Source organism: Poeciliopsis prolifica, unplaced genomic scaffold, assembly GCF_027474105.1.
Source record: "Poeciliopsis prolifica strain line A6 unplaced genomic scaffold, Auburn_PproV2 SCAFFOLD040, whole genome shotgun sequence".
Lineage (NCBI taxonomy): Eukaryota > Metazoa > Chordata > Actinopteri > Cyprinodontiformes > Poeciliidae > Poeciliopsis > Poeciliopsis prolifica.
In genome coordinates this window covers 2099480-2121262 of record NW_026562415.1, presented here as the reverse complement: position 1 = coordinate 2121262, position 21783 = coordinate 2099480, and the positions used below count along the sequence as shown (strand labels likewise).

Sequence of the window (21783 nt, the reverse complement as noted above, 5' to 3'; positions counted from 1 at the left end):
AGAAATCCATGTGTCACACAGGTGGAGAAAAAAAACAATTGGAATCATGACAGACACTTCAGAAGTGGTGGAAATTTCAAAGCAACATTTTTTAGCTAGAAAAGATACTAGGAGATACTAGGAGGAGAGAAATAAAACTTTACTGTTTTCTTCGACAGCAAAGTCAAACAAAACAGTATTATACTAACAATACAAGTAATGTTAATATTAACGAATAATACTAATTATTAGTTGCTAGTAATAAATAGTAGTATAAGAGGATTCAAAAGCATTCATCTTTGCGCTTTAAGCTAAAATTAACACCTGAAGTATATAACATGGGGACACAAAAAACTCATTAATTTTCAAATGAAGATATAGGCAACCAGACACTTTAACAGTAGTCTTCTTGCAGTTACCAGTAAAAAAAACACTATGAATTCATTCAGATCACTTGAAACTTCACTGACAACAGGAAATAGGAATATGGTTTCCCTAGGGAACAAAACTCAACATTCGTGTTATATTTTTATAGACAGTTAACTGCATTTGAGATCCCTGTGAAGGGCTTTACTCTGTTAAAGTTTAAAGTTTTGTCTCTTTAACATCATTATGTTCATATTTTAAAATATCCGAAATGTAATCTAATTATAACCCGAATGAAGTCTTAAATGGATTATTACTGGTGCATTGTTAGACAGTAAAGAAATGCATTTGGTGAAAAACACAACAAAAGATGTTTTTTTCCTTGGAGAAACACCTGCCATGAACCTCAAAATCTATAATCCCGAACCTTTAGAAAACTCCTCATACACACGTACACACACTCGCAGCGAAAGAAGCAAAGCCGTAACCCCTCAAGACTCCAAAAGTCAAAAAGCAGAAGGACAGCTGACTGACATTCAGAGGCGGATTAGTCACAACAAATCACACGCTTGCGTGGATGCACACACACACACAAGCACACACACTCTCTGTCCTTCACAGAGCTGCTCCTTCTGATGCCGAATTAAGATAAGCTCTCGTCTGTGATGACCTGCGATCACATCAGACTCAGGCCGCGTCCCTTTTAACAACACGTCCACACCATTAGCGCAGCTGTAAAAGAGTCAATGAATTACCACTGCTTAAACCCACACTGGAAAAAGTCAGCGACATGCAGTTTGTTGGTTTAGTTCAATCCAAGTGGGAATTTGGCAGAATAAAAAAACTAGAAGAAAGAAAATCGTCTGACAGACAAGAATAGAGTTCTAGTGTGGTAGTGGAGCAGGCATAGAGAGGAAACAAAACTAAGAACATGGAGAAAAAAAAAGATCACTTTTTTTTCTAGGAATATGATAAAAAGGGTTCCAAGCAGAACTTTACTTGAAAACTAATCTAAAATCACACCCACAGAATAAAGTTTTGATTTGAATACATTAACAACTATTAATCTACTTATAAAACTTTTAATTTCTCATTACCAGTTTGATGTTGGGCCACAGATCATGTCCACATTAGCAGACTAAACGTATAAGTAAGTAGCAAAGGTTAAAAGTGAGAAAGCCCACTACAAAATACTTAAAAAAAAACAAAAAGCAAAGACAGTAGAGGTTTGCTTTTATTTCCTCCAAACAAACAAGTGCTGTTTGCAAAAGCTCAACGCAGATACTAACATGAATGTCACCACAAAGGTCAAACAAAACAAATGCAGAGTAGCAACAAACACTTAGATGTTTATTTGGGTACATTATAGTGCACGAGGAGCAGGGAAACAATAAATAATGGAGAACAAAGTAGGACTGACGTTTACTATCATGATTGCTTGTTTTTCTAACTGTCCAGGTGAGAGGAGACGGGTTGTGATCGTGATCAGGATGGCTGGCTTACTGGAGGTGTTGGAACAGTTTACGGTAAAACGACGGCCCGGCTTGTGTTGTGCCATGTGGTTCTCCCGGCCAAAACATCCACACAGCATCACTGCCTCGCTGCCGTACTCACAGGAGAGTTCAAGCAAGGGAAAAAGAGGAAAGGAGGTAGAAACTATTGTCTGCATCTCTCTTTCTCTCTCGGGGTGTTGTGTTCGGTGACTCTAGTTTGGTTCGGTGCTCCACTGGGTTCTGAAGGTGCGCGTCTTGGTGCTGACTCATTCCTCTTCTTCTCCACTCTAGTTTGTCATCCAATCCGTTTATAATCTCCCAATATACTCAGAATTGCTCCCCCTTCTTCCTCCTTCATTCTTATCCCCCAGTCCTCAACTTGTTCTGTAGACAAATTGGAGAGAAGAGTGTGCATCAGAGAAAAAGCTGCAAACACACACACACAAAAAAAAGAGAGACGTAAATCACAACAGACAAACAGAGGAGGAAGATATTATTTCACACGCGAAAGAAGACACGAAAAGAGGGAAAGCCTGAGAGTACAATAAAAGAGAAGAGGATGAAGTGAGTTCAGGAAGCAGAGAAGGAACCCAAGGGCACTGGATTCTATATTAGTGATAAGTGCGAGCACAAATCCCCAGCTCTCCCTGTCAATAACCATTTGAACCAGCCTTCTGCAGCAGATGTGACAAGAAAACACACCTAAGAGAAGATGAGGGAAGAAGAAGGAAGCAGTAAACAATAGATATAACGTAGATAAAAGCACAAAGCAAAACTACCCTGTTCCTCAGTGACCGCCTTAATAACGGCACTGTAAGATCTCTCTGAAGGAATCTGAGTTTATTTTTCACACTATTGGACCAGCCATAAAATAAATATTGGATAAAAACAGTTGCTGCTGGAACACCAACTAAAGAGAAACTCCTGCAGGACAGTTCCAGTTGCAATCTATGGAAAAGCTCTTGAAAATAAGCCGATCCAAAGATGCTTTCTGTAAAATAATGAAATCTGCTACAAATCCAAGATGGAGCGTCTTCTTTTTAACTTTTATTTTCATTTTTTAACCAAATTATGCTTACATACACAGCACTTGCACAATTTCCTGAAAATATGTTTATCTTTAAATTGCAGGGAGCTGAACGCACAGAGAAAACTGTTGAAAATTAAAAATGTAGTTTGCATGCATTTATTTAATTACTCTTACTCAGTTGGAACTGAGCTTTTTTGTCAAGGATGGAATCATAAACATTTCCAAATATCAGTCAGACCCAAAACCTTGAGGTGTCAACAGGAAAGCTGAAAATAAGAAGTTTCATTTTATAACATCAGACTGCAACAAAAGTATAACTTTAATGGGGACAGGATTAAAGATTTGCAAATACCAAGCAACAGTCTAGAGCTAGAACAGAAAGAAATATCTGTGCAGTCGCCTGAAGAGAGCCGTGGATGAGAGCCGTGCTTACAATCCCAACTTTTTTAAGACAGAGAAAGTAAACATTACCGAATCAAAATGTGGGTGGCAGCTAGACCCCTAACAAAGAACACTGATTGGTGAAAATGTCAAATCAAAAGATGTTTTTTTTTAAGTCACAAAAAGCATTTAAACTGAGAGTTACTGCATGTAACCAGCTCAAAATCAGTGGGGTTTAACATAGGGATTTCCACCCACTACATAAATGCTCTCATATTAAAAGATGCATTTTTCTTCAAGTTTCAATAGAAGAAATGATGCCACTGTAACAAAAAATAACTTTATTTTCAAGTTTTGAACATTTTTGACAGAGATTCCAATAAGTGAAAAAAGATAAGTTTATTAAACAAATAATTGACTCATCAAACACCAGTTTAAAGAACTAAGATAAAAAACCATTAAGTAGCTGAAGTTGTGAGGGCTGAAATTCTGTCTGGCGAAATATAAACCAGAAGCTACAATAAATTAAAAACACAGGCTGTCTTGAGATTTAATAAGCTGTGAAATTCAACAATGCAATGGTTAAAGACAAGATTTGGATTTTAATGATTGTGCTGGGCCAGTTTCTCATTCTAGTGCCTGCAAACACGACACGGTCCGACAACAAAGACGGGCATCTTGCTCAGGCTTTTGAGACTGACAGGGGAGACAGACGGGTCAGCCTAAAAAATAAAGTGGCGAAGGAAGAGATAGGGAGCGAAAAGGCAGTCATGCAGCAAGAATATGGAATGAGGCGGTAAGCAGTGGATGGAGAGATCAGCCTCTGTGATAAACTCCTATTCATTGAAAGAGTGAGAGAGGGAGAGGAAGAAGAGACTTTATCTGCCCCTCCACCGCCTCTTTCTCACTGTTTGCTATCAAGCCTGCTAAGAGCTGAATGCATTAGAAATGTGACTTGGGATGAAGGGATGGGGACTGAAGGGAGGAAAAAGCACTGACTGCTGCGATATAAAGGCTAATTATCAGTAACAAAGGCCAAGCAGCTGACGGCGCTACGGTCTCCAGTTGACGGGTCAGCATTGTCAAGGTCGGATTTTTGGGGATTGGGCTGCTATCCATGACGATACGGCAGCTTGGACATCGCTATCAGTGCCCGTGGTCAACTTCTGAATCTGAGGAGGAAACCGATTTTCTTTTTCTCTTGTAGGAGACGAGAGAAAAAGACTCATTTGTCCCCGACTTATGAGAAGCAACTGTTTAGAGGTCACTTTTGGATCTTCTGACCTGCAGAGCTATAAAAAGGAACGTCCTTTGGCAGTTGTTCTTGCAGCAGGTTCCTGCTAGGCTCTGATAAAGCTGCATAAACATCCTAATCAGGAGGCTACATCAGCTCATATCAAACCCTACTTCATTCCTTCCCATTTTACTCTGTCGGCTGTGTAATTCTGCATATTATTCCTTTAAAGCCTTATCATGGAACCGTCTCTTTTACACCTAATGACTTTAAAAGCAAGTCTTAAGACAGATAAGCCCAGATGAACAGGAGTGCGCCGTGATTGCTGCCGGGTGATAAACACAAGCGGATTACCGTGCCGTCTCCGGCTTGCTTCCAAACAATTTACAAGATTATAACACGGCAGCCAGAATGTGAGCGTTCCCTCGCCGCATTCTGACGAGCGTACAGGTAGCGGCGTTGGGCGTGCGTGCAAACACACACGGACGGCACGAGATGAATAAAACATCAGGGCAATTTACATGATGTATAGCTTAAAAATGTGCCTGCATCTGACTTTTAGATCTAATACTAATACCCACGAGTGACCGAGAGAGGCAAAACTCAGTTTTCCTCATTTCTGGAAAAACAATGCAATTGCAGAGAAAAAAAAAATCTAATAGAAAAGCTCTATGAATGCAAATTGAGCCTTTTTGGGGGCAACGCGAGACAGAAGGGGAATCAGGTTAATATCAGCCTGAGTGACATCACTAGATCCATCCTGTTTTGACTGTGGGAGGCAGAGGGTGGGCAAAAAAACAACAACAAAAAAACATTTGCACTTGTATTGAGCAGAGAAGGGTGGTGTCCGAGTGGCGTCTGCTGCTCACTTGGACTTATCATATTAAATATAAACAGAGACAGCGAAGGGAAGGCCTATGTCAGCAGGTATTACAGAAACAGACTGCCAGGTTCATACAGGCTACTAAGTGATATCAGTTCAGGCGCCAGTGACCTCATGGAATCTGCGCTCTCCTGTTTAAAAGCATACAGTCGGCTTGTATTCTGGAAATGGGTGCACACGTTTATTCTTTGACAGAGGGTGAAAATTACAGTGCCTCGCATAAGTGTCAGAATTGAGTACCGTTTCTTAAATGTCTCTGCATTTTGGTCACAATACATCCATAAAGTTCAATGCTTTTTCTGGGATTTACCGTGAAAACCAACACGAAGCCACTAGTGACGTTGAAGTGGAACTAGAATATTTTTCTCAACATATAAACATCTGAAACTTTGGAATTGTTTTCATCGGCTTTACTCTTTCAGCCACTTTACAAGTCTGACCTCTCTAGAACAGTGGAAACCTGAAAGTTTTTGGTGAAAGAAAGTCAGAAGAAATCACGTGCAATTTGCTACCAGTAATAGAAGGGGACACTGCAGAACTGTGAAAGAAGGCACTCTGGGCAGAGGAAACCAAAATTCAAAAATTCACCTTTGGACTAAATGCAAAACTTTATGTACTCTCTACAACCAATGCCACTGACATTATAAAACAAGTCAGTGGCAGCATTATAATTTCATTCAACAGGGGCAAAAATGATGACTTAATTCATGAGAAATTGAATTATATAAAGGGGAGGTTCCAACCTAAACATATAACCAGAGATACAATGAAATAATATCAGTGCATTAGACTGATACTTCTGCAAAGTATTTACTCAGGAAGCCTGGAAGATATTTAAAATTTATAAAATATTTCACTTCTAAATTTATTTGCTACTTTTTGTTTGTCTGTCTCATAAAATTCCAATGAAATATATTGAAATATGTGGTTGCAATGTAGAAAAAGTGTAACATTTTAGAGATTTGAATGTTTTTAAGGCACCCCATGCAAATTAATTTAAATTTTTAGAGAAGGAATACCAAATAAGCTCTAACATACGATGCAGGTAACAGACATTTGGCACTACTTTGTTATTCACACGGACTCTACCAAACAGAAATCTGCTCTATCGGATTGAAAAATCCCCAAACTTACATGTTACTGTTCCATGAAGATGCATGCACACGTTGGTCATTCTTTTGAAAGGGGAAAGATGGTGATTATAAAGAGACTAATGACATCAAACTGACTGCTTTAGTCTCATGTTACATTACCTTTTAACAGTTAAGAAACAAGCTAATTTATAGTGCCCTACACAAAGAGAGTATATTTATAAATACACTGATTGCTCAATGTTTTTGTGATACATAAATTAATTCTAAACAATACTAAGTGTGTAACACAGTTGTATGCCTTAAGTGACAAAAAATAACTGGATTTTAGGTATGACTAGTATTATGAAACAAGAGGAAACTGAATAAATGAAGTTCAGATGAGGCAAAAAAAATCTTCTAAAATAAACAGCTTACTTTAGGATATACACACCTGTTTGGCATTGTTAACACACTGCAGGTAAAGAGCTGCTATGTTGGAGCAATTCAGAGTTTTTCCTGTGTTGTCTTTGTAGCAGCTTAGAATCTGGCCCTGAAGGTCTCCACACACTGGATGCACTTCGTACCTCCTGCAGGGATGAAAAGAGGAAACAAAGAAAGCGAGAGAGGAAAAGCATTTTATATGAGGTTGGTTATATGAGGATAAGGGCGGGGGGGCGTCTGATGAATGAATCCAAGAACGGGCTAAATAATCTAAAATGCAAATGGACTTTAAAGGAAAAAAATGCAAAACAAACGGTATGCAAAGGGGGGTCAGTTAAAGATGGGTCGTAAATACAGAAGATGTGGATATTAAATCTCCAGTTTAATATCCACATCCACAAACAAGAGCGATTGGGTACTTAGAGCTCACTGAGCTACATTGCAGATTACAGAATGTGTGTCTGCACGCACCCTCCCTGCCTTTTTTATTATTACTATCATTCCAGCTTGAAAGACCTGAGGCAAGAACTTGCAACACTATTTGCAGCAAGTAAGGTCAAAGGTCCACAGACTGCTGTTTGCACCACTACATATTGCCAGAGAGACCAAGGGGGGTCTAAAAAACAACTTCATCCCACAAAAACTGAAATACACCAGAGCACAGAGTAGGGGTTCTGATATTAAATATGTAATTCAGTAGATATTTTGAATATCTGGGAGAGCAATGATGGTAATAATGACGGTAATAAGGAAGCTAATTATTACCCAAAAAGTACACCCTTCTGGTAAAGTAGTCTCTCCTCGAACACATATGCTTAAAAATTCTCATGACAAATAACTGATCGCTCGTTTGGACAAATCCAACGATTCTGAACATCTCTCTGAAACCATGCACCTTGACTGTTTTACATACAAATCACCCATCTCTTGATATTCATATAAAATCTGTTTTATGGTAATATGTCTGTTGATACTGGAGGCAACACATCACTTTATGTTAGCATCTGTGAGTCTTTCCTCAAGGTATCATCTGCTGCTAATTAAGATGATAGAATATAATGAATGGCATTACTATTGGTACGGCACCTTGGAAATTTATTCTTATATTCAAGTTTTATCAAGTTGCAAAACACAAACTTCAATGAATTTTGAAGAAGTGCAAAGATTTTAAAAGATCTTGAAAGAGAGAGGTATGCAATTATTTGCAGACAATTTAATCAACACTTAAGCAAGACAATCTTTTGTTGCTTTTGAAGTTTCAAATTTTGGGGGTATGTCTCTACTAGTTTTGCAGCTTTAGCAGAATTTTTCAACTACTCACAGACTCTCAGATGGATTTAGGTCTGCATTTTTACTACCTCATGTTCAGATGCTGACGTAAACCTCTCTGATGTCATCACAGATATTTCTGCTGTGCCCCATCGTCTTTAATGCCATTTGTTAACTAATGTTCCCTAACAAACCTCTAAGGCCTTCACAGCTGGATTTACTAGTTAAATGATTTCTGAATGCTTGTGCTTTATCTCGTTTTGGCTTTTCAGACCAAAGGGGACGAAACAGGAATGAAGAATATTCTTTTGCAACTTTGATTTATTTTGTAGTAAATCTTGCAGTATTTTCTTCCTTACTTTGATACTATAAACTCAGCAGTCGTAAATGTAGTTAAATGTGACTTTTGGCTTAAGTGTATTTCGGAGTGGGATGTTTTAACCAATCCCAGCAGCTGGATATTCCACTGACACTGGTGTCTTGTGCAGCGTAACTGCTTTGGTCTCTCTGTTCACACACCCCATAAAAATCCATAATGACTACGCATGCAGATGCCTCCTGGCCTATTATGCTAATAGCGGTGTCATCGCTTTGCTCACATGAGTGCTCAGGACACAGCATCTGCCTCACTAGGCGCGCCTCGCATGGGTGTGAAAGGCAAAGGGATTTTGCCTGGCAGCAACTCCGGACATCTCAAAGGAATATTGGGCGATGAAGCCAAGCCCCTGTAGTCAGAATCAGATGTTTGATTTGCATCCTGGAGAGAGGAATTACCCCCCTGGTGGATACAAAGTGTGGGATTGGTTGCATGGGTCATTACCCAGGGTGCAATGCAGCAGGAAGCTGTTGCAATGAAGATGTGTACATATGCGCCATCGCCACATGGTCTTAATTGCTTGGAGTGTTCAAAAAAGGAAAAAGAAAAATCTATATGCGGTCTTTTTCATGGAGTCTTGTATGAGCGCTCGTCTCCAAAACTTCAACATTTAGATGCATCAGCAATTTTCTATTTTTAGTTTTTGGCCTTTACAGTCAATTTAAGATGGCTTTTTTCTTCCTTTTTTTGTAGAACAGCTCTAAACACAGTCTGACCATTCAAATGTAACCATTCAAATTGGAGCTTTTTCGCTTTCCACTGTTAATGCGCATTGTCTGCCTTAATGTTAATTAAGGCAGGCAATGTGCTCCTAGCTACTCTCTTTTACTGTTAGCTTATAGATGCAAGTGTGGTCTCTACTTTCTCAACTACCTAGCTGCAAAAAGAAAAAGGGATTAAGTATTCATTCCAAAGCATTGGACTCTTTTTTTGAGTTCAGTCCCGGAGCACCTCTATAACTTAAATAACACCCAACATTTGCCTCTTGCGGTGCAGCCTGGAACATTACGCTACTGGGAGTGGAAAAGGTTTTTGCATTTGCGGATCTATCAAAGCGAGATTCAGCCATTTGCCAGAATGCATGACAAGACCATCGCTCTGCGTCATGGGGGGCTGAACGATGACAACGGCGCTGGCAGAAATCACTGCCATCCTATTCCTATGGATCCTGGCGCTCATTTATTACACCGCCTATGGGCATCTACAGGGAGGCTAGGAGCCACATAAGCACACTAATTACTTTCTTAAGCATTCCCGTTAATGCCAGGTGCATCCTGCTGATACAAACCGCCGTGTTTATCACCAGTAATGGCCCCAGAGAGAGACGGAGAAATGGAGAGAAGGGTAGGAAGCGAGAGGAAAGGAGGGTGGACTGAAATGAAGAGGATTTCTTGATGAAAAACCAAACAGAGGTACTTCTATTTATGCTTAATCTCTGGTTCTCTCAGGGGAAAGGGCCGTGAATGTGGCTGAGTTAATCACAGAGACAATAACGCTGTCACACACACTGCAGCGCGATGTTGCATCCTCTATCATCTGTCATTAAGATTAACATTAAGTTCCTGCCGCCAACCGCACACAGCCGGTGCAAAGTGACTACAACTTCCCCTCCCGCCCTCGTTTTTACATTAAATGCTCTTGTGTCATTTTCTATGTGACTGCTGTGGAGCAGAATGAGCCAAGCGCAAAAACAGATGTGCTAAATAAATTATGCAAATTAAGATGAAACATGCCACTTAGTTTTTAACATTTCTTGAAATATTCAACATATTACAAAAGCTACTTTTAATTATTTTTATTTAGAAATATATGGTAAAACTAATAATTACCCTTGGATGTTGCTTTAATTTTTACGGTTATTGTACAACTTAAACAACAGTAGCACATTTGAATGCTGATGCATGGCAGCTTCTGCCACTTTGTGAATTTTAAAATTTCCTTACAAATATTATAACAAATAGATCAACCTTTTTGTCCTCGCTCTATATCTTTTTATTTTGTTGGGGTTAATTAACGTGAATATATTTAAGACCACTGAGCTTGAGTGTCTCCTGAATTTTAAAAGAACTAATCTTCAACAAATTGTAATGGTCACATTAAATTCAGGTTTTCTGCCAAAATTAGACTAAAAAAAAGACTATTGAAGAGCAGATGTGGGAGTTGTGCTATGATCCTTTGTGTAATTTTTGCCAGATTTTTAGAAGGAATATCTTAACATCTGAAAAAGCATTCTGCTTGTTGTATTGGCCAATCATCTTTTGTATTTACCATCTCCTTCCTAGTTTCTACTTCATGCTTATTCAAATGTGGCTGTTGAGTCAAAGCCAAGTTCTCGACAGGTGAGAGGAAGACTACAGCAGAACCTTGAAGCAAAAGCGGTTGATTGGTTCGGAGAAAAACAGCTCATTGGACCAAAGTAAGGCACTTATCTCAAGTCTCTCTGTAGCTGTTTTGGTCCTGGATGCTCAAGCTGATTCCAAGCCTTGTTTTACTTATCAGCACCTCTTCTGTAAAATAAATAATTTAATAAATCTAAGTTTTATTTTGATTTTTATGTTTAGGAAGTGTATATGAATCATGTCTATGTGAATATTAATGAAGAGGAGAGAAAAAATGTGTCCTTCAGATGGATTTTTCATATATTCAGAGAGTGATTTGTGAATCTACAGCTTTACACTGATGTTTCTCAACAGTCCCAATGACTCATTATTGCAGGCTGCATGGTTTTCTAATTTGGTTGAAATAACATTTATACGCAAAAAAAAAAAAAAAAAAAGAAACAGGAAATTCACTAAAAACATTCACAAATGTATTGTAATGGCAAATCAATTAATTTGACTGCAATTTATTCATGCATAATTTATGCCATCTCCTTTATTGTTTTACTTTCAAATTAATTAGCTGAATTTTCAATCTAACATCATGTTCCCAGTCAGTGAAAAAAATTACCGGCACATCAACATTGCAACGTTGAGACCAATGTACAGTACCCGGTTTCAATCACCTGATCCAGTCTCATCATTATTTACAAGTTCTTTACTCCTTATTGCAAACCAAAGAGAGATTCATAGCTTGCTTAATAAAACTGCACATGGCACTGAAATAAATATAGTCATCCTGTCATATACAGTGTACTATTTGCACTGCGCGAGTTTAAGAGTGTACTCTGCCTTCCTTCATCCCCCGAGACAGTAAATCTAAACAGTCATATAGGGGTTTCGACTTATTGCCATCAGTAGCAGTAAAGGTCTCCATAACAACTCCTCATACAACCCAACCCCCAATACACACATGCACCCATGCAAAGGCACAAAATTCCCCTATCCCTGATTTACTGATAGAGGGACAAATAAAAGGGAGGCTGAGGTGTCTGTATTAGTGTGTTTATGCTGCACGTCAAACACCACAAAGAAAAGAGGAAGAAGAGTTAATCATGACAGTGGGTTGTGAAAAATTAAAACTACCCAATACGTTTGCTCATTTAGAAATAAGAATATTTATAAAATATAGGACATAAAAGGTTATTTCTAGATCTAAGTGCTATTTATAAGGTTTCTTGAGCAGAGAACAGAAAAATCAAGGTAAGGAGCAGAAACCATACAAAAACCTGAATGGGTTTTTGTATGGTTTTATGCCATAAAGAATAATAGATCACCTGCTCATTCTTCCTTAACACATTATTCTATCCTAAAGGTGCCCCTGTATCACTTTTAGAGCCTCCTGCTGTACAAGTCAGCATGTTTCCTAAGAGGAAACATATTCTAGTAGGATTTTGTCTCAGTCTAAAGTCTTCAGAGAACATATGAAGCACATGCCACAGCACGCCCTAAGATTCATGTCTGGATTTCCTTTCGATCTGGACACCAACAGACTATACACGAAATAGCGCGTTCCATTTTTCAAACCAACACATATATCGACCATGACTCCCATCTGCTCTGACATCGGATTCTGAGATGACATTCATAGATCTCTGTTAATGATAGAGCAGGCTTTCATAGTGTGAGACAAGTGTGTGAACAGGCATGGCCATTTGTCATAATCTCAGGGACATCACAGCTCTAAACATAAAGTGAGCCAAAGGATTGCAACTCTTGAAACGGACAAAAAAAAAAAAAAAAAGATGTCATCCACTCCAGCTGTGGACAGCATAAAAGGGTCTCCTGGAAGAAAAGTAATAAGAGAGGTGAAATAATGAACGATTGAACGATTTTTGACAAAAGACCAGGCACCAATGGAGAGGTCTGAATGGTGCATCTGTAGGTTATTTTGTCACTGTGATTGCTTGAGGTTTAAAGGGCAGACAAATAGAGGACATGCTTTTCTTGTCATTAAATGTTTCTGTTGTAAACAATAAATATCCATTTAACAACATTGTGATGAAGCCTTTTGACATTCAAACATTCTTTCTTTCCAGTACTTCAACCCTTACTCCGTCCTTCACTGCAGTTTATCTAAACTAACAGAGTATTTCAATCCTGACTTACAAAAATGATCTTTCATGAACAATATTAGATTGAACCACACCGACATTGCCCGCTGGTGTGAACCATCACATCTATCTAAGGATAATTCTATACAGGCGATGTCAAGAAAACTTGCCAATGAAGTAACAAGCTGGTATGAATGCACTTTTAGTCTAAGTTGGTACATTCTTTTGAATCTTGGACTAAGCAATCGTTTTTGAATCGAAAAAAGTGGGGGTGGCTGGAGAAAAAATGATTTATTAATCTGGTCCATAGTGGATGGTGTCTTGTCAAGCTGTCCTCCAGTGTCTGCCCAGAAGCATTAAACTGAGAACAAATTAGACGAACACTGACAATTCTAAGATCTTGGTAAGCTGTGCAGTCACCCTATTTTTATCCAGCTTGAGTGAGCTTTTGTTGATGAAGGTCTGAGGTGACATCTTCCAAGAGAGCTTGTTTATCAATAAAAAAGGTCATATGTAGAAAATATACAATGGCTGTGAAGATAGAATGAAAAAAACAAAACTCAATGGTTTTTTTTTTTAGGTTTTTCAGCCTAATTTTCTTTAAAATATTATCTGCCATGTCTTTGATAGGAGCAACAAAAAAAAAAAATCTTGGGCTGATTTTAGAATAGCTCAGCAATAAAGTTCAAGCTACTTTTTGAAAGATTTATGAGTTTTCCTATTGTATCAGAAGCGTATTGTTCAATACAACAAATACTGAAAAATAAGGGTATGAGAAAACAACGTTATGGTTCAATCTGCTCGCATCTCACATAATAACTCACGTGTAACTCCTTCCATCACTCATACGCCAATCAGAGACAAAAGCAACAAATGCGACTCTATTGATAGTATGGATCATGCTCAGCCAGCACTGATTGCGTTGCTAGTCACCACGTTGTCAATTTATCATCATTTTGGTCCTTTCTGGGGTTAACAGGGTTAAGGGGAGGGTGCCGGTTCCCCCTTAAAAGGCATTTTTGTTCTCTTTAGTTAAGGCAGGCGTCAATAATAAGACAAGTAAATAAATACAAATGATCCAGTTAAGGAGAAAAATGAAGCACGTTTAATCCATGCTGCTTTTAAAAAGCAGACCTAAGTGACCCCCTGCAGAGAAATACATCAGCATGGATAAGAGATTGAGGAAAAGAAAAAGGACATGAAGAGAGAGAAGAAAAGAGAGAAAAAAGCATGAGGGATAAAAGACTGCCAAAGATTGAAGAGGGAGGGTGAGGAAGGGAGGCAAGCGTGGACAATAATGAACAAGAAGAGAGTGAAAAGACTTAAATTAAGACAGTTCTATACTGAGTGAAGTCTAAGGGAGAATAAGAAGGATGAGTGGGACAAACGAAGGAGTTCGGTGTGTTCACTTTTACCTTCCTTTTGCATACCCTGTCAAGGACAATGGCCTCTCCCCTCAGGCAAAAAGATAGTTTGAGATTTTGCCCAACATGAAATAGAATTCAGCTTATTAAAGCCTCCAAGGTAAAGGAAATGGAGGTTGCTGAGGATGTTTATAGTATAATTTGGGTTAGTTTGGAAAAAATCCAAACTCAAAAGGAGTTCACGCTTTTCTGTCAGCAGTGTGAGAACTCTGTTTACTAAGCTGCCATCAAAATCTTCTTTTAATTAACTATATTGCGTAAGTGCTAGCTGTATGTTTCTATCTCAAGGTCCATCACTGAATAAGCCCCATATCTGCCTCACGTTTGCACTGCTCTGTTTTCCACTCTTTGTCACCACAGCTCTGTTTTGCTGTGGTGACAAAGAGTGACTTTAAAATTGATCGTAGAATATGAATAATTTAGAAAAATTTCTTCCTAGAAAAAAAAATCCCCAGGCACAGACTCACAACAAATCCATGGCCATTTTTCTCTTCACTTTAAACTATGTCTGTAAATTCAGTTAGCAAGGAGCGAGGACCAGCTGGGATATCAAGGTATACTGGATTTTCAAAATTTAAGGTTTACAAAACACTAAATCTTGTGTCTCATTTGCTACAGTTTACAGTCCTAAAAAACGAGCTGGAGAAACTCTTGGAGTTTTCTCTGGCTGTAAACAGCATACTTTAACATAGTACTCCCCTTCCCCCACCCGTTGCTGGATGTAGCTCGAATTACGTGTGCCTTTCCCAGTCGGAAAGACGAAGCTCTTAAGACCAAAAGAGGAGCCTTTAAAACACTTATTGACTTCTGTCTCTTCAGCTGACCACCATCCTGTCCTTGTGACCAGGTTGGCTAGCTACAGAATTGTGGCTACTCTTAACAGACAGAAAGGTCAAAATGCTACTCAGTCGTTCCTGCCTTCCTACCGCTTAAACTCAAAAAACACATCTCTACTACTACAAGTATAGCATCTCTAAAATAACTGTGTCTAATAAATCAATAAATGTTACTTTAGTTATGTCAACGTGTTTATACCCTTAAGTATTTGTTTGATTTTTATAGCTTACTTGTAAATGCATAACAGCTACTGCAGACAAAGAAATTAGTGATGAATGTCCTTATAAAAATTAAGAATATTTATGACACTTTAAAATATTTTTTTTTTAAATAAGACTTTACCTCAGCAACAAAATCCAGGCCTAATGCAGCATCAGTAACCTCTTCTGACCTCCAAACCGGCAAAAAATACAATAAATAAATAAATTTCAGGTGACAGAAAGTTGAAGTTATATGTGAGTAAATACCATTAAAACAGAGCAACTGGCATTTTGGGGTTTTGGTTTTCTTCTACCTTTTGATTATGTTCTTGTTTTTTATTTCGTTTATTCCTTCATGTGAGTTTATTAGATCTTTTCCTCGATCTTTTTGGATTTTATTCCCTTTGCTCAGTATTCTTCTTGACTCTTACGTACAGTTTCCATTTAGTTCTTCTGGTTTGCTTTCCCATTTCCACATTTCCTTCGTTCGATTTTAAACACACACTTCATTTACTGTCTTAACCTTTAGCCTTATGACAAAAACCATCTTCTTTTGCTCTTTTTGGGAACATAGATCTAAATATCGTCAGCATAATTTGGTACCGAAAGGCAAAACAGATTGGAAAAATCAGAATATGGAATAAAATGAAGCTCTGTTGAACTTCACTGGTAAGTGCTGCAGCTGACAGTAATTCTTGGGGGAACACAATAATGTTATTGCTCCAGCTCTAACATTAGAGCTGGAGCTAAAGGAGTGACAGTGGACTAACTGGTGCAGTTCTGTATTCTGAAGGTATTTAGACACTTTCAAGTATTAATCACTTTATTCACCTGTCATTTTGTGCAACATTTGATCTCTAGAAAATAAGACATTGGTATATTATTTAAAGTCATGACAGAAAGGAATCGGTAAGTAATAGGGATCTGATACAACATAAAGAAGAAAGACAGATTTGGTGTCAAGAAAAGACAGTGCAAGAAAACAATGAGCCATTAACATTCAACAAGTTTTGCTCCACTCCTTCTCGTTCCACCTTTACTTGTGTGTGTGCTGAGAGGCAAAGCAGGGACCGAGACGGCTGTTATTGTCAACTGGATTAAATTTAAAAAACAGATTTATTCAAAAGAGCTAAAAAAACAAACAACAGACAGAGGGAGTGAGCATGTTGCCGGAGGGGAAAAAGGAGTGACAGTGGAGTAACTGAATAAAATGAGATTTTATCCTTCCTGGCAGCACGTATAGGGGAAACTGAAAATCTGCAGTCTTGGTCATAAACGAAGTGTGAAACGCATTACATTTTAAGATCTTAAATAAAATTTTGAGACTTCAAAGGGGGATAGAAATGTTCAAATTAGGAGTTCACATCCTTTGCATTGCACAGCTTTGTCAGTTTCACCTACTCAGTACTACATGATGGCCATGTCCCATGTCAATTCAAAAAGAACCCTGGACAAAAAAAGACTGCACACCTTCAACAAAGATGTTCCAACCTCTGTCAAAGGTTCCCACTGACAGGAAGCTGAGGATGACCCAGGCTTTACTTCACTCCAACTTTTCTCATAATCACATAAAAATGTGCCTCCATGCTTGTCAGCCTATCTTTTAAATAATACATCTGTTAAACTACAGCTCTATTTAACGTCACCAATAGGTTTGTGCTGCCACAGGTGTCTGTTAATCTCTGCACAGTTCACACATATCTTACATACATGAAGAAGAGCAAAAGGTTAAGCATTCAAGGCTGAGAACTGTCATATCTGTGGCTGTTACTGTGATAAATAACCACGGGCGAATGAGTCAGCTTATAAGTCAGAAGAGAACAAAGGAGATAGTCGCATTTTTACAGGCAACTAGGAACTCTTATCTGCAGTCAGTGTCATGGGGAAAATAAAAGTGTTGCAATCCTCCATGTGCGGTTCTAGAAAACCTTATTTGTTACATTTTAAGTGTATTTAAGGAAATGTATTGTTAAATGTAATCCATCAGACTTTTATGTGCGTTTCTTTTAAAGAATGAAAATATGAGTTGATTCTGACTCAGCTCAGTTTTTGGAACATTGTAGTGTTCACAATACCATACCTCTGATACCAAAAATGATAATTAGGAAAAATTCTGAGCAATGGTGGATCTGCACCATTCCATACACACATTTTGTACGTGTCGTATGAGAATGTTTTTAATCAGGTCAGGTAATGCTATATTGCTAACTTTAGAATTCAACAAGATACAATGTTTTTGGCTAATTTCTTGGTCACCAGTCGCATTTAAATCAAACAAATTGTCTTTTATGCTGAAGAGCATCAACCCAGAGAACCTGCATACAAAACAGGTGCTGCACAGAGCTTAGGATAATATACCTCTGAGCTCCCACCTACTCCTGATATCTGACTTGTCTGAAAAAGTAATAAACCCTGACAGACATCCACATCTGGCCCTACACAGCTTCTCCCCTGTAATAAACTGTAGCTTAATATCATCGCTTATAGACCTTTCAGTAGCACTGAGATGAGCTAAAGTGTAAAATAAAAATATTCCCCAAACTCTGGCTCACATGTTACATCCACATATTACCACACCAAGCGTTAATTCAATCGAATATGGATAAGGCATCGAGTCATTTTATTATGATTTCAGCAGAACATTTTTATTACTGTGAAAATCAAAAGTCGCTGAGAGACAAAAGAAATATTTATTAATATACTACAGAGGCCAAAGATTGCATCTTATCTCTGTAAGGTCTGTCACAGGAGCTTGCAGCAAAGACACAAAAGCTACTCATTATGAGAGCAAACAAACACAGGCCATTATGCATGAACTTCTTCACATAAACAATAATAGGTCAAACAGTACTCGTTAAATCCAATTAACCCCTTTCGTCTGATCCTCTCAATGCATCTCTGCTCCCATCTTGTAACACCAGACCTTCCTGCTATTTCATTAGCTTGCATACACAAAAGAATCCACCCCCTTTCCACCATTCGAGCCCAGTGACAGCCCTGCTAATGCACCTCCTATAATCGAATCCTCCAATCACAGTATTCCGTGCAAAGACCCGTGTCACATGACTAACTGCACATTAGACCGACGCTTGGTTGGAGTTAGAGCTGTCATTTTGCACTAATGTGATTCCAGTGTATCTTTTTTTTTTTCTTTAATTTGATTTGGGAAGTCTAAGCTCTGGCTTCTACGAGTCTAGCGCTAAAGCCCTCGTGGGCTAGGCTAATCAGTTTCCAACATTTCTGAGGGAGACAATGATCCCAGTGTTAGCGCTGGCTAATGACAAGCTAACACAATCAACACAGCCTCCCTAGAGTTGCGCTCCGAGCCAAAGCCCAATCTTGCCCCACCTCCTGCAGGCTCCTCATCCACTTTCCCTACATTACTATGGAGTCTAATGGCCTCTTATTAAGAAGACAGATGGTTGAGGGAAGGGGATGGTTTCTGTGTCTTCTTCAGTTACATTTACGAGTTGGATCTCAACTACCTCAACGACAGCTTAAATGTTTAAAATTACATTCCAACTGAGTTTTTTTAATTTTTTTATTGCAAGGTGTGGCACAAGTTTGCATCTATTAGTAAGACATGACGATCAATAGGGTAAGGATCACCTAAACAAAATATATAATAATTTAATAAAGTATGTGGTTTGCTTATTCTCCTTTTCATATCTGTCCTTGAAGAGTTTCTACTCACTTTTTCCAAGTTGAAATTTAATTCTTTTCAGCTTTCAAGCAAAGTTAATTTATATAGCACATTTCAGCAACAAGAAGTGTTTGATATGTTTAAAAACATAAAGCAATAAACTAAAAAAAATCTTCCCACTTTGCAGTGGGAAGATAAAGAGAAGTATTCAAAAGTTTTAATCTAAATTCCATTTATTATTCAAAGGTATTTATCTATTTAATTATTTTACCTTGACTTAAAGGAACTAGGTGTTTAAGCAGTTTTGCATTGAAGCTTATTCCAGATAAAAACTGAATGGTCATAAAACTTTGAGTGGTCTGGAAGGTTAATACAATGACAACAAATCTTTATTGTATGTTGGTGCTTAGCTTTTCAGTGATTTCTAACTAACAAAAGCATTTTAAAGTCCATTCTCTGAGCTACAGGGAGCCAGTAAAAAGATTTTAGAACTGGGGTTGTCTGCTGTATTTTCATAGTTTTAGTGAGAATGTGAGCAGCAGCGTTCTGGATCAGCTGATTGACTTCACAGGCGGACCTGTGAAATTTCAAATGTTTATGGTACATTTAAACCATTCATAAAAATATAATTAGAACAGTTCATGCATGGATGGTGGGTGTGGGCAAAGGGAGGGATGAGTGAATAGATCGACAGAAAAAAAATGAATGAGTGTGACCAAAGAAATGGAAATTGACATTGAGACCAGATAAAAACCATTAAAAATGCAAATACTTTGACTAAAATAACCCAAAACTTAGAAAATAGGAATGCACAATTAGTACATACAGTCATGTTTGAGATTACTTTTGTTAACCAGAATGATACACAATAAATCATACCTGTTTGTCAGTGACAAAAACAGGCATGAGTTTCAGTATTATCATTGGTCTATGTCTCTTCAGAATTATCAGTGAACCACATGATGAACATCAGTTAACAGATGACACTAATGTGGTTTGGGGTCAAATGTGCTGCGGTTGGAATGAGACTGGCATGAATTAGTTCAATCTATTCATCTGCCCATAAAGACAGACGGTATTCAGTGAATGCATCGCTTTGGAGAACAGACATGATCGCAACATAAATGCAACCCCTGCAAAACGGAAAAGAAGTTTTTGGTTGAAAAATCTTGAATGCAGAAGTTTGAATCCTAAATAGAAAGGATTTCTATTTAGGATTCAAACTTTAAAACTTAAATTTTAAAATTTCAACAATTTTAAAATTAAAATACTCATATTGATCAGTGTCCCTTTTTTCTTTGGAGTAATTCCTAAAGTTGCAGGAGCTCACTTTGAATTGCATATGAGATGAGCATAGTGATCATATTTCCAAATCAACTCAAAGAGAAAAATAAGGGAAAGTTTTCTTCATCATTAAGATCTTGTTTTGACTTCTTTGACATTTGTTAATTACTTCTCAGTGAGCGGAAATCAGAAGCGGGGAGCTTGATATCTTTCTGAAAGCTTTCTACTGCTTTGTAGTTATCAGTGTCATGTTCAGGTCTTCACACAGCTTAGAGAAAAGCTGTGTTGAAAAGTTAATACAAAAAAGTTTTGGATAGAAGGCTGTTCACATTTTTCTTTTTATTCTTATTTTTTGTGACAGTGTTTACGTCATTAGTTTTGGAAATGAACAATGAGTACACTTACTTGAATTTGGCATTTACTTGGTCGACTGCTTTATGATAGTTCTCTTTGTTGACCTTGTAGAACTGCACACTCTGTAGACAGAGAAGGAAAAAACTCATGAATGCTTGACAAAAGAAGCATAACTACATAAAGCTAAAACCAGCAACAATTCTTCAAATAAAACATGTACTTCATGTATGACACAGTGCTCTGTTTAGCTCACAAACCTAATTAAAATTTTTTGTTTGTTTTTACAACACGTCTTGCAGGTATGAAGCTCGCAAAGGCAAAAACCATCAGCCCTCTTCTACGACGGTGAGAAAGTGTGAAACATATGAACTTGTGCTTATCTTCTCACAAAAGACTGCTGTAATAACAGAGAGCAGTCCTTCAAGGCCAAAAGGTCACTAGTCAACAATGTAGAGACGAGTGGTCAGAATCTCCTGGTGACCCGTAGCAAATGAGCCCACTCAACCTAAATTACCTCCTCAAACACAGCCATATACACTCTCTTCTGGAGCATTTTTATAACTTCAGGAAGATTCTTCTTGTCACTCTCCAGAGGCTGTTATGCACATTTATAATCACATCATGAGAGGTTGTAAAGTATGAAAAGATAGCATGATTTAGAGTGGTTTGAATTTTCAAAGGTGTCGGGGAATGCCTAGCATTACAAATGCTTCTTTGTTGAAAAGGGCACAATACATTCATGAAATGGTGAGTTCTCAAATGTAAAGAATTTACTTCTTTCATTTAGTTTGCTGTTGATGAGTAGGTTAATATCTAGTCTACCATGGGAAATTCTGGACAAGACTATTGGCTGTAAAAACAAATGACTTGAACAATGGTATAGAACATTGTTCATTAATAAGTGAGGAAAATGTACACATCTGTGTCCTAAATCATTAATCAAAAGGTAATGGATTACTTCCCTGGTTTCTTCTGCCTTCAAGAAACAAGAGAAGAGAAGTTGACACTTTAAATAAACTTTTAATGCACATTTTAATGCAACTTTGCATTTAAAGTTTCATTTTTGCTGAATTACAATTTATGC

The 21783-nt window shown here is 38.0% G+C and overlaps 1 protein-coding gene across 6 annotated transcripts in view; it reads right to left on the bottom strand.

Moving 5' to 3' along the window:
* Positions 1 to 1561: 1561 nt before the first annotated feature.
* Positions 1562 to 21783, bottom strand: part of chchd3a (coiled-coil-helix-coiled-coil-helix domain containing 3a) — a 62333-nt gene continuing 42111 nt past the window's right edge. For 4 of the 6 annotated variants that reach the window (XM_055054826.1, XM_055054827.1, XM_055054830.1 and 1 more), the window contains 4 exons: positions 20751 to 20821; positions 6891 to 7026; positions 6501 to 6541; positions 1562 to 2222 (listed from right to left, as the gene is read on the bottom strand). In XM_055054826.1, the coding sequence (XP_054910801.1) occupies positions 2213 to 2222; positions 6501 to 6541; positions 6891 to 7026; positions 20751 to 20821 (258 nt within the window). In that variant the 3' untranslated portion in view covers positions 1562 to 2212. The remainder of the gene's footprint in view (positions 2223 to 6500; positions 6542 to 6890; positions 7027 to 20750; positions 20822 to 21783) is intronic. The other 2 variants (XM_055054828.1, XM_055054829.1) reach the window with 1 other exon arrangement.